General features: G+C 41.8%; 1 protein-coding gene across 1 annotated transcript in view; it reads right to left on the bottom strand.

Annotated features, from left to right (window-relative positions):
• The window catches only part of celf4 (CUGBP, Elav-like family member 4), an 88,039-nt gene extending 75,053 nt beyond the window's left edge, over positions 1-12,986 (bottom strand). The window contains exon 1 of the mRNA XM_067587947.1: positions 12,042-12,986. Within this exon, the coding sequence (XP_067444048.1) occupies positions 12,042-12,324 (283 nt within the window). The 5' untranslated portion in view covers positions 12,325-12,986. The remainder of the gene's footprint in view (positions 1-12,041) is intronic.
• Between the last annotated feature and the right edge of the window lie 1,248 nt (positions 12,987-14,234).

The following is a 14,234-nucleotide window of genomic DNA, read 5'->3' as shown; positions in this document are numbered from 1 at the left end:
TAGCTTTGCAGATACCTGCATTTTTTTCCGCCTGCAAGTTGAGGGGACATGTTGTCGTCAGACTAATGAACCCTTTGGCACGCAAAGTTGATTTTCAAAGTCCCTTTGTTGGTGCTCCAGCTACAGATAATTATATATATTCATCCGCTTTTATCCAGCTCATTTAGAAAGCTTGGCTTCCTCTTGGACAAATTGGGACATTGAAAGGCAGATTGGAGTGATGGTTTTTACATTTTGCATCGATGGCACATTAATCAGGGCAACTATAGCTATGGGAAAAGACTTGCTTAAACACCCTGTGAAAATCTGGCCATTTGTCTGTTGCAAATAGTATCACAGAGGTTATGTCATTATCTAAAATGCATTCTTTCTGCCTGTATAAATAGAAAAAGTCTTGTACAGTAAATCCATAATGGATAAAAAATGCTAATCTGAAGCCTAACTACTCATCAATTTACCAAGTATGTAATAAACAAGCATGTTTTTTTTTTTTAATTCACAGGCTTAAGTCAGGGACTGTTTTACAACTCATATGATATAAAAACTCAATCCACTGAATTGCATCAGGGAGAGAGTCACCTTAACTTAAACTGATATTTCCAGTAGTTAAGCTTTTAAATAGAACTTTTTTTTATGCTGTGTGACATTTACTTAGATAACTTTTATCATGTTGCCTTTTTGGTGGTGAATTTTATTTGTTTCAAAAGAGAATATTCAACATTTTGATGTTGTAACTTTTGAGTTTTCAATTCTCACTTCAATTAAAACCAGAAATGCTTTTGGAACATGTTACTGGAAACTAATTTTCCATTTTTGTTTGTGAAGTGGACTTTAGTTAGCTTTGGGTGGAGTCTATGCCAAATTAATTTCTACTGCCCACTGCTCACCTCATGGTATTGATGAACGCTCCATAGAGGAAAGTGTTGTTTTCTCTCTCTTTCTCCTACGCATACAACTCACACACACACACACACACACACACACACACACACACACACACTGCTGTTGCTCCAGGGAAAGCAAAGCTTATCTACTAGCAAATGCTCACATACTTACGCACACACACGCGCGCACACTCAGACTTCTCTGTCTCTATCTATAAACCCCATGAAATCATTCCACACCAAGTGAAGCGGGGTATGTATAGGTTTGGCCAGAATTCCCATCTCCTGTTCTGTGATTAAAGGACAAACTAATAGGCTCTGTCTCGTTGGGAACCTGTGTGGGGCTGGGAGAGACCTCAGAAGCCATTAAATTGCAAATCTGTAATAATTTGCTGAAGGCTTTCTGTCCAGATCATTCCCTGGGCTGATTTGTGCATTGAGGTAACGCTCTGAATGGCCAAGCACAAACCCAGCTGAGCCCACCGGCTAACCAGCCAAGTTAGTCTACTGGAGGATACACTCTGGATGCACACAAGACCATATTTACTTTACAAGAAACCGCAGTGAAAACTTGCGCTGCACCTTTCATCCAATTCAGACCCACGATCTATGCAAAATGAGTGCCTGAATTATGAGCAGCTAATGATGCGATAATTAATAAGGCCTGGCGGATTCTGTGAGTGAAGATGCAACTCCATGATCTGAGGACTCAGAAAAAAAAAAAAAAGAGATCAAAATTCTTTAATGCTGAAATAAAATACTCTGATTAATTTATAGAAGAAGGTTTGTCAAAATATAATGTGAAGGACTTAAATAAACTTCAGAGGGAATGAAAAATGAGATGGAATGGCATTAAAAAAAACACCTTAAGGAAAAGATTGATTATAAAAAAATACAAGACATGAAAAGTAAATTACTAAAAGAGTGCACTCACCATGGAGCATCAGCAGCCGAGTCAACGCCATGTTCAAGTTTAATTTAATAACTGCAGCCACAAAATATTTTCAGATGTTGTGTTTGTTTGTTATTTGCTATTTCTTCTCTTTTGGTTGTATGTTGTGTTGAACTAATTCAGTGCACTTTTTAATTATTTCAACAGAATGAATTGTGTTTTGTCTAAGCCACCTCAACCTTCTGTTAATTAATCCTCAAAGCAGAGGATCTTCCTCCTGTAAATGCATAAGTATACATACAGGAGAGGGGACTTCACTGATCACATGTATGTTATGTGCTTCCAATTTGGTTTATCTGTGTTTGAAAAGATGCGCAAAAGGCTTAAAGTCTGGCCCTCGGTGACACTGATCTAAACACACACATTCATATGAAATATATGACGTCCCTCTTTCTGCCTTCTGCTTGTGTGATTGGTTTGACTTCCTGCTTTAGGAATCAATAGGCAGACTTGGAGAGGACATCAGGAAACTACCTACACCTGTGTAGTTTAGGCCTCAGCCTATTTAAGTGGCTTCCTGTTAACCTCTTTCTCTTCTCTTGCTCTCAGGTCTTCACCAGCCGGTTTGTTTAGGTTTTGTGTTTTGTTTGCACGCATCACACACTGCATTCATCCATACACTGCATTCATTACTGACCTCGCTGACTAACATTATTATTACATCATTTTTAGAAACTTTATTCATGTGTGATTCCTTTTTTTGTCACTGACTTTGAGGCAGTTTGTGACAAATAATAAATACATATAGTGCACTCAAACAGTTGATTAGTAATTGTCTAGAAGGTAATTTCATCTCTACTTTTGCAACAAACATTATAGCCTTCAAGTAACTTATCAAAAAAAGTTGACCAAAAGCTGTAATATTTGGTCCTTGAAAATTGATACCTGCACAGATTTATGTGCTTCTCTGTTCTATCTCGAGCAAATGCAACAAAAATACTTTAATAAGTCTTGAAGAAAAAATCACACTGAGCTTTTACTTTAGTTTATAACAAAGGTGCCTTTTTCAGACTTCAGACTTAAAAAAAAACAAAAAAACACCAAAAAACCAAAAACAATTATTGAAGGTGGTCAACCTGTCAGCTACAGTATGTTGATGGCAGTTTGACTGCACTGATATGCAGCAAGGAGTTATTTCTGCCATCTATTCTTGCAGATGGAAAACACAAAAACTTTTAAATCCTACACTGCTGCACCCTCACATGAACATATTGAAACACGTGAACAAACTGCGGGAGCTAACACATGCAGAAAAAAAAGACAAACATTCACTGAGACCTGTCCCGTTAACACGTTGTCAGAGATCCTGCTAATAGGGAGGGCACTTGGTTATTTACCCCCGGGGTGGCTGGGAGCTGCAGGGGTCTAATTCTGCTACCATCCCAGGAAGGTCATTCTCCCTTCTCGAGCCATGATGGCCACAGAGTAGTGCTTAAATCTGGCAAAACGCAGCCTATAAATTACAGCAGAGGACAGAGGGGTCAGAGCCTGGCATGGAACTGGGCCAGAAGCTATCAATCTGCCCGGGGCCAGCGAGGGCGACATCTGTCTCTGGGACTCCCTCACTCTTTCTACTTCTCTCTCTCTGTCGTTTTCCTCGCCTGCTTTTCAGTCTTTCCTTTTCAGCCTCTTCCCTCTTCCTTTCGTTCCTTTTGCTCACCCTGTGCCTGTCATTGAACAATCTCCTGGTGCCTCCATTTTTAGTCTGTACCTCTCTTTACAATCTCTGCTTTCTCTCTTTTATATTGTCTGCCTCTTGATATTCTCTTTCTGTCTTTGTGTGCAACTCCCCCCCCTCCAACCCGAACTCTCCACCATGGATCTCCCTCGCCTCTTTTCACGCATTCTCTTACATCATCCCTGTTTCAACATCTCTCTAATTCTCCTTCTCTCTCCCCCTCTCTCTCGCTCTCTCTGTCTTGAGCTCCTTGTCGTTTTACGCACTCTTGCACCATCTCCCTCTGCAGCGATATGTTTTGGTCTATCTGCTCTCCAACCAGCAGGATAGGATAAAGCCTTGATGTACTTTCACTCAATGTGATACCAATATGATTTGAATGGTAATATCTGATAGCAAAATGCACTGATCTGCACAGTTTTGGGGGAATGAAAATGGAACTATATGGACCCAATGGGTATGCAGAAACAAATAGAAAATTTGAAATACAAACTCAAAGCTGATCTGATGCCTTATGTCACTCAGAGCTGTTCCAACTAACATATTTCTTAGTAAGAAATTTACATTCAGTATAAAATGGAACGATTAGGAAGCTATTCTGAACTGAGTTGCTAACTTCAGATATTCTCGAGTAGTTTAAACGTTTAAACTGCTGACTCTGGCAGTCAAAATTTGTCGAACCTAATCTACAACAAACATCTCTTCTTGGCTGATGCTTCTGCTAATTTCATCAGAACATCTTACATTACATTTTCCACCCAAACCCTCGAAAACTTCTGCATGACTTATTAATCCGCCTCCATTTTCTGAATCAAACTTGGCCTTGAATAATTGAGAGGGATCTTTGAAAAGCCCTAACCTCCATCCCCACCTTCCTTTTACAAGTCAACGTGGTGCATTTTTAATTGGGGACATGAAATAGGCATGAAGGGAGATGGGAAGAAAGTGAATTGAATCAGGGACACTCAAACCTGGCATTCATCGCATAGCACAGAGGACTGTATGCATGCATACAGAGAAGGCTAAATATGTGTCTGGCCTGACAAGTCACACATGCTCAACAGTCTTTGACGTGCGTTCTGTCTGGGACAAATAGTACAAGACTCATGTAATCCCTGCTTTAGAGTATCCCAGCAGGCAGACCCAGATATGCCACTTCGAGTTATGTTTAGTAATTTGGTTGAGAATAAACATCAATTCAAGTTTCTATGAACCATAAATCTACAAAGCTGAATGATTTGTTTAGTTTATATATATGGGCTAAAAAGGTAATTGAAAGAACACGTATTACTTTCTGGAGAAATACTGAGGGATTGTCACAGCAAGGTAATGATTTCATTTCTCTTTGATATTAAAACAGAGCTTGACCTTGAGAACACTAGAAAACACACAAATATTGGGGTGGAAATATTTTTTACATGCATTAGATGGAGTTTGAAATGAATAAAAGACATTTGGAGTAGAATAACTTACAAGAATTAATGCTTGCTGGATATGCATTAATAGGCCACTGCCACAGTTAGCTGTGACAAACTTAAGGTCTATTTTTCATATTGCTGCTGTGTCATGCTGCTATTTCTTCGTTGAAAGCCTCTGCAGTAGAAGGCTGCAGCTGGTCCTCTTTTCAGTCAGGTTTGGACCTACAATATATATATATATATTACTATTAAACATGGACAGTTACTATAAAGCATTACTTTCGCGAGAGATGAAATTGCAGGACCCGAGGCCTGTGCATTACTCTCCTCTGCGGCACACACACACACACACACACAAGGCACATACATCCACACAACATGACAAATATTCAGAGAAAATTTATACACACACACACACATATACTGCACACACACAGATACTGGAGACGGATATTGTAATATCCCCCATCATTTATAATGCCTCCTGACTGTACAAAGCTTGATAAAAGGAGCCAGAAGCTCTAATCCAAAAGGCAAAACACCAGTTTCCAAGTTCACATACACAGAGGAGATTCATAACCTTTTGACTGCTGAACAAAGGAAATGGTGGTGTTTAAGCCTTTTACATTGAACAACTACATACAGAGCATGGTGCCCATCTAATTGCATGGCACAAATAAGAGCTCCAAATATTGAATAAAATGTAAAGTATATGGAGTTAAATAACAAAGAGCCTCAACTCACTACTAACACACTGCACATGTATTTAACTGTGAGGAATCTAGAAAATGTTATGGAAGCAGTACGGGTGAAACTACATGACTACTACATGAAGTTCATAATCAACCTCTAACCTCCTGAAATGCAGCCAGTTTTCAAAAACCTGTAAAAAATTCATATCAAGCAAAAAAAAAAAAAAAAAAAAAAAAGCAAGCCTTTTTATCATAGGAAGTTATACTATTAGCAATACAGACTTAAATGAATGCAATCATGACAAAAACAAAAGTACAATTCACAAACAACATGTAAGACTTTCCAACATTTCAAAAATATTGCATTCCCCATCTCCAGAACCGGCCACCCGGCCACCCTTTCAGCTACCCTGCCAGAACCGGGTAGCTGAAAGATTCAAGAGGCCCAAAGCGTCAACTTTTTAAAAAATTGAACACAAGGCACAATAATACTTAGCTGATGCAAGAGCCTGGAAAACAGAAAATATTTACCTCTCCAAGGAGCATGTGTCAAAAAAGGATTTTTTTTTTCATCTTATGAGGGAACGGTACACCGGGGCAATGAACACAGCAATAGGAAAGCAAGACTAAGGGAAAAAAAAACAAAAAAAAAACAGAAAGAAGCCAGTGCATGTTGTTTAGCCTCTCTTTATGGAAAACAAAAGGTCAAATGTTGATTAAACATTTAAGGCAGACTTTATTTTAACCTAGCTCTGGGCTATCAGCCAAGGAGTTTAAGTGTATCAAAACACAAGAAAGCTTTTTCATTGTACATATACATTTTTTAGAGACGTTTTCACCTCAGACATTGTTGGAAATATCATGGATCACATTTGTATTTGGTATATCAGAATATTGATATCCAAGTTTGTGAAGATGAAACACGTACACCTGGGGTGAAAAAATTAAATCGCAGAAAACCCCCCCAAAAACTTTGGTTTAATCCTATCTATCTATCTATCTATCTATCTATCTATCTATCTATCTATCTGTCTATCTATCTATGTGAAAATTGTTGAGATCAGCAACCTCTAACAATGGTCACAAATCTTCAGCGTTGTGCTTCTCCACAGGTCAGCACTGCCGTCCACAGTGACCCATGACTTTGCCATGTAGAACCATTAACTGCGCAGTAACACACTGGTATATGCTGACTAGACCATTTTACTCTATGATACTAGAGGCGCATGTGCTCCCGAACTGTTAACATAAAAAAAAGTTTTCTGTGAAGCAAATCAAGTATCTGGTAAATGATAATGTACTTCTAGAATCTTAATTTCAATCAATAGTCATTTCAAACTCGTTACAGAACTTGCAATTTCTGAGAACTGCTGAATGTATGTCATCTAGTTTCAGTCAGTCTTTAGGAAGTTAAAAGAGATGAATAGATACTGCCATCCCTTTACATGATCTCCCTCCCTCTCTCCCTCTCTCTCTCTCTCTCTCTCTCTCTCTCTCTCTGTATGTATGTAAAGGTCAGTGGTTTTAATGAGAGGACTGCTGAGGTCAGAGGAGCTAGAGGGCTCCACCTTCCTGACAGGCCTCATGACTCCAAACCTGCTGTTAGCATGCTAATCCTTGCAGGAGCTCCATGAGCACTCCCTCCTTTGGCTTCATGCGGCCATCTCTCACTGTGACTAACTGGCTCCCTGCTTGGCCATCAGCTGGCCCCCATCTGACAGTCCCCTCCAATAATAATGGACAACAGAGGCAGTGCTGCCTTGACAACGGTCCTCCTGACAAATTAGGCTCACTGTATTCTCTGCTCTGACTCCGCCTCTTGTTTCCCTCTTGTTGCTTGGCAGTTCTAGGCTCTTCTAGGACAGGGGCGGTGGGTGTGGTGTGGCGCCGGTGGTCGGATGTACTTTGGTGAGAAGCGACCTCCTCCGTGACACATGTTGCCGTTCTCCCTGACAAAACACTGAAAATCGATCGCGATGTGTCTTCATAGAAACCGGGCACAATGTGGGGCCTGAGCGCGCATTCTGAGCTGAGCTGAGTGGAGTATTCTGGGCCAAGGGAGGAGCAGAGGAGCACATAAACACACACACAGTCACACACACTCATCCCAAACCAAATGCGAGAGGAGGAGAGAGAAAGATCCCACAGAGAGGATGATGCAACGGGAGTGAAATTTTTCGGCCGGAACCGTGCTGCATTAACGCAGACCTGCAGGACGAAAAAAACACAAAAATACACCCGTACTTCTTTCTCTCTTTGTTCAAAGTCAAATTTGGTTTTATTCATCTTTTCTTTTTTTTTTTTCTTTTTGCAGATGGTACTTCTCTAATGACAACCTGTAACACCTAATTGCCTCCAATAAAACACAGCATGAGTCTTTCATGTTTTTGGCATCATGACTTCCTGGCCTTACCAAACATGATAAGTCCAATAATCTGTTCTGAACTTGCCTCCCTGACATATTCAGTTAAAAGGGCTGAAATATCAAAACCATAGGCGTTCAGAGGGAACCATAACTCCCTTTATGACCAGCACAGATTATAGCCCCCATCTGTAGCATAAGCCATCTGCAGTGTGGGTAAATTTAAACAAGATATTGGTCATTACACTGTATCTCCACTTGTTCAAACATATTAAACCTTATATGATCATATAACCCTTTTCTGAAGTATTGATATTAAATTACAAAATGGTTCAACAGCCAAGGTATTATCATTAATCCCGGCAGTCTGAGTAAGCTGATGGTCCTCTCTTACTGAAGAAGAGGAAGTGATCTGGATTAACAAACTCTGACATTTTGTTTACATCATTTTCCAGGTCAATATGGAGTGTTTGGCTCAAATGTAAATTAAGTTTCAACACTTGCTTTGACTTTGAGCAACTGTGGCTTTGTAACAACTTTAACTGTCTGAGCCTATGGAGAGAGCTGTTGCTAATGTATTTAGTTTGGGCCAAGGACAAATATATTGCTTGCATGAAATGAAACAACGCAGTAAAACAAACTTGGTGACAGTTGCATTTGCATTTGCTTGGAAAAACGAAGATGTAGACAATAAAGATTTGGCCAGGAACACAACAGTGCCTGATAACATGATAACGGTAAACAATAGATAACACCTTCAGTTATTAAACGTCTAGCCCATATCACCACACTTCAATTGCCCCGGTGATTATTACATGAAATCAGACGGATGAATAGTGCTAGCAATCATATCTACACCTTCTCTTCTTGAATAGATCCCCACCTCCCATGCTGCATTGCCAAAGAGAGGAGAAAGAGAAAGGGTTGGCTCTTTGTGCTAGCCGTGCCTCTCAGCCCGTTGTGCTTCGTAGCAGCAGCAGCAGCAGCAGCAGCAGCAGCCGGTGACCGTTATAAATGGCCTCTATTAGCATGGCTCGGTCGCAGAGGGGAGAGAAATAAAATCATTGGGAGAATGTAGGCCTGCACTGGTGTCCCTGCGCCCGCTCCCAGCCTCTGCAGACCCCTGTCCTATGCTCCCCTCCTCCCTGCTCCTTCCACCCCTCCATTCCAAGGGGACAGAATCCTAAAGACTAGATTACTAGTGATACATGGAGTCATTATGGGGAGGGTTATGGCAATGGTATCACAGGCACGGCTGACAATGGCAATAATAGGGGTCTTATTCTTCCGAGGTAGCATTACCATAGCAAAGGCTGTTTCTTTAGGCTTGTTGATGTACAGTAGAACAGGATCAGGGCCTTTTATTACCTGCCGTAGCAGAAAAAGCTCTGTATTATCTAGCTGAAGCCATGCTTATTTCTTTGTAAAAGTGTCTCTTTGTGTAAAGTTAAATGAATGCAACAGTATCCCCAGATCAGGCATTGCATTGTTAGTGATGACAGTTTCCAAGTATGTGCTACTTGAAAAAAAACCCCCAAAAAACAAAAACAAAACAAAACAAAAAAAAACAGGTAGAACAAATTTATAATGGAAATGAAAGTCAGTCATCTACAATCTGTAGTTCAAGCCGAGGCTTTGTGCTACCACAACCATTATAGAACATGATGCACTGTCGTGATCAGGCAACGTGTCCGTGCAAGTACATAAAGTGAAGACAAAGGGAGAACGACGGAAAGCAAAGAATGAAACAGATCGAGCAGAGTGGGAGAGAAGAATAGAGGAGCCTAGAGAGTTTTCTGGTGGGCAGCACTATAGACTTCACTCCACTGGAGCATTTCACACCTTAAAGGGTCATCAAGCCCTCGGTTTGACTCTCTGTGGCAGGACTCTGAAAAATGCAAACAGAGTGAAGGAGCTGAGGGAAAAGGTGAGAGGAATGAGTGGTGAGAGATTGTAGCATGTATGTACAACATGTACATCTATAAATGTGAAGTTGTACAAAATGTAAAAAGACAGTTTTAAATGCAGAAGAATGTAGTGAGAATATATGAACATGCAATTGCCATCAACATTAGCACTTCAGAAATGGCTTTGACTTTTAAACTCCCATACAAGACGAGACATAGAAAAAAAAATAGAGCATTAATTATTTCTCTCCAGAATATTTGTATATTTGCATTTAAGTATTGTCTCAAACTCTTGCTGTGACAGCTTACCATACCAAATTCATGTTACGCTGTGTCTCCTTCAATAAAACCGCTATAACAGCAGTGTACACAGTCAGTCACTCTGCCTGTTATTTGTGGGATGAGCTGTCTTTTACTGCTAATTTGGGAAGTGTCTATGGAAACCTCAGGAAGGTGTTAAGAATCTGTGGAGGGGATGCGGCCTTCAAACAGCTTGCAGTGAGCTAGTGAGCCAGGGAGTAGCTAGTGCCTCCAGCTAGTTAAAATATGAGCGCAGCGGGGGCTCGCTAATGAAAGCGGGGGCCCAGCCCGGGAAGCAGGGCCGTATATCGTAGTGAGGAGACAGTTCTTAGAATCAGCTGGCGAGCCGTGCCTATAGTTCTGGGGCCACTGGTGATTAACTGTCCAACAGGGAGTCGCTACTACAGCTGGGCTATTAATAAAAGATACCCCCCCCCCCCCCCCCCCCCCCTCACCCCCCACCCCACGCACACACTTTCCTTCTCCACCTCTTTGGTTTCCCCCATGCCTGCAGACAGTCTCTGCCCTCTGGAATTATTTGTATATCATAATCGTTTCCTGACACATGGTGCATGTCACACACTGTTTACATGGGGGCAGAGAGAGCTTTAAGGGAGAAGGAGAAGGGGTGGGGGGGTCCCAAATAAAAGTGATAGCTCATTCCTAATGTACTTTGCTCCCCTGGGAGATGTCCTGCAGGTATAGCGGATCAATTAGTGACCTCTCATTAGATGGTGATTTGCAGAGAATAACCCTTCCCTTGAGAGCAGAAAATAAAATACAGGGTTAAAGCACCATCATTCCTGTTGCACCAAAAGGCAGGACATTAATATTACAACACAAGGCTATGTAACACTGTTACAGCAAAAGTTTATGATTATTTAATTCACTGACATCATTACTGTAACAAAGGCATCCGCTCTGTGTCAGCCAGGGTAAACAAAGAAAACAGACTATAAAAAGTTGTTAAGATAGATCAAGTTAATATGCTGTATAAAGTCAGAAAATTCAGGATTTAATTAGAACACATTTCACCAACTACAGTGTGCTATTTGCTTTCCTGTTTTGTACTTTATTTTTAATCTTCAAGGAGGGATAACTCCGATTGATAAAACCTGAAAATCTTTAAAAAAAAAAAAAAAAAAAGCTTAAAGGCTGGACAAAAGTAGGCTACAATATATTCACAGGCCCACTCCCTCTGTGTTGCACACGTGCGTACACACGTGCACGCGCGACCGCCCCCTCACCACCACCCCCCCAACACACACACACACACACACACACACACACACACAGAGTTACGGGCAACAGAGTGTACGGTGCTGCGGGCAATCAAACACAGCCTCCCGCTACTGCAACGTGAAAACGTGAGGTTAATGGCCTGGATTTAGCACTGTAGTGAATGAAAGCACGTTTACAACCGCTGGACTAGATGTGTGAATACTCCCGTGCACACTGTTCAAACAGGAACATTGCTCCTCCTAATATCACCCTACATAAATTCATGCCGTCGTGACTCCCGATTCGTGACACCCTCATACTTGGATATGCTTGCTCAATAAGGTAAAAAAAATGAAGCATTGAATTTAAGAGATCCACAGACAACTCTAACAAAGGAAAAATATTCTTTTTTTGTTCGGTGCCACAAATCTTGACAAAAACATGCACAAAGTCATTCAGGCTTCAGCTCTACAGAAAATTGCCACAATTTGCCAACAATCTCGCAGTTCTACCCATCAAATCCTGCATGATTTACGATCCTCACTCTCACAAACGTGTGACAGATTTCACACTGACAAAAACAAGTAGAGAGCCATAGTTGTCTCAGGGAATATGGGCATAACCCACCTTTGTGCATGCCCGTGAAGCGGTCCTTGAGCACAGTGAGCTCGTAGATCTTGCCGAACTCCTCGAAGAGGGGCCGGAGGTCCTTCTCATCCAGGTTGCGGGGGATCTGACCGATGAAGAGTTTGATGGCATCGTGGTCCTTCATGGGGATGGTGGCCGGGCAGCCCGCCGGGCTGTGGCTGTGGCTTAATCCGTTCACGAGCCCGTTCGTGCTGGCGGAGACCACACCGACACCGACACCGTGCACCGTGCCGTCCACCTGCCCGTTGGTTAAAGTTGCCATCTTCGGACCGGCCAGTGAGTTGGGATGGGTACAACAGCAGCAGATGGTGATGGTGGAGAATCGTTTTACGTTGAAAAAAGCTGGTGGAAGTCTTGGTCAAAATTTGGTTCCGAGACCAAGCCGTGCCAGAGCTGATTCCGCTCTCGTCCTATCAAAGCCAATATTTACATTGATGTGAAAACACATGTAGCATTTGGCGAAGACGCATATCAAAAGCGCGCAATGCCGTTGGTCCCGGTGGAGGCTTTGATTCCTTATATTTATGTCCTACCCAATAACTCGTTCATTGATTTCATAAAAGAGAGACAGAGAGAAAGAGAGAGAAAGAGAAGGGGGAGGGAGAGAGAGAGATAGAAGAGAGAGAGGGAGAGAGAGAGACCAAGAGCGTTCACTGTCTATTTACACCCACGTTCCCTCGTCCCAGCTTCTTGGCACCCTTTTATTTTTTTGCATTGAGGAGTCGGTATGGGTGTCTTCTCGGTTTAAACGGACAGGACCGGTTCAATCCCTGCCAGAACAACGGGGAGGTTTCAGTAAAGAGGGGCCGCTATAAACTCGGCATATGTCAAACCCAACGTTTTCTGTCCCCCCTTTTCTTATGCGAGGACCAAGTGGTACATTCCACCAAGGGGAGAGGGTCTATAAATAGAGGAATATAGAGAATACGGTCCTTTGTGCTCCTACTCAGAGCAAATAACTACACATTCACGAACTCACGATGTTATTAGCCTACTTCGTGACTGACACACATGTTCATATTAATTGTGATGAGGTGTCTTAACAACAATTTACACCCGACATGTCTCGATGCACAATAAACATTCGCTGTAGATACGGTGTGATTGAAAAGGTGGATGTAGCGTTCTCAGGAGGTTTTTAAGCTTGAATCACATTTCACATCATCTTTTAGCCCTCCTTATCCTCGAAGGCAGCAGCAGCAGCAGCAGCAGCAGTGAGTCGCTGCACCCTCAGCTCGCTCCCGGGTGGCGGACAGCTCCGTGGTGCTGAAATGAAGTCCACAGGCGAAACTAAAACACACTGATGGAGGATTCCTCTGACGTTTCCGACCGCTGCTTATTGTTAAGAACAATCAGGTTTTGCACCGGTGAGACGACGTATTATTAGCTTCCTCTGCTATTCAGAAAGTCGTGTGGATTAGATGATTTGATTCCCAGAAAGGGAAAGTCTGTGAGCTCCGCCGAGTGGCGTATAGAGGGGGCACATCGGAGGGAAAAACACACACACAAGAGTGGGACAAAATGACAAGATGCACAGAAATCCACATTCACCGATGCCGTTAATCTTTTAGGTTCGTTCAGGTGATCAGAAAACTTCGTCAAAAAGACAAAAGGAAAAAAGTGTCAGCAACGAAAGATGGAGATTTGAGGATTAAAAGTCAGAAGCATCAATTTACACTGTAAATACTGTGAAAAAAAATCTGAAAAGCTGTTTATCCGTGAGAGATGAATTGATCATTTGAAAGGACATCCAATGTTCACTCAGTGTCCTCATCAAATTAATTTTGAGCTTAGGCCCTTTTAAATCAAACAGAGAGGGGCCAGGCTGATTGCCTCAGCAGTCCTTGATTTATGAAAATCTCAGTTTAAGTGACTCAGGTGTTGATATTGAATACCACTCAGGGTGGAATATCTAAAACACTTAAATAAAACTTTAGTTACGTTTGTATCTGTGTCTTACCCGAGTGGCGTCGGAGGAGAAACAAAGAATGAGCTGAGCAATGAAACCAGGTTCAACATTATCATCATGCCCCAGGACAGAGTGATCTCTATTATATGGTAGTGAACATGATCTTACTCCTGTAGTCACAAACAGGAGACTGTTTAGGCCCCAATGTGAGGTTACAAAGAAGGCGCAAATGGCAGTAGGATGAAACATTCACTGTGGAGTTT

The sequence above is a fragment of the Thunnus thynnus genome, chromosome 4 (assembly GCF_963924715.1).
Source record: "Thunnus thynnus chromosome 4, fThuThy2.1, whole genome shotgun sequence".
Classification (NCBI taxonomy): Eukaryota; Metazoa; Chordata; class Actinopteri; order Scombriformes; family Scombridae; genus Thunnus; species Thunnus thynnus.
Note: the sequence above shows the minus strand (reverse complement) of the source record. Positions and strands in the feature narration are given on the sequence as shown.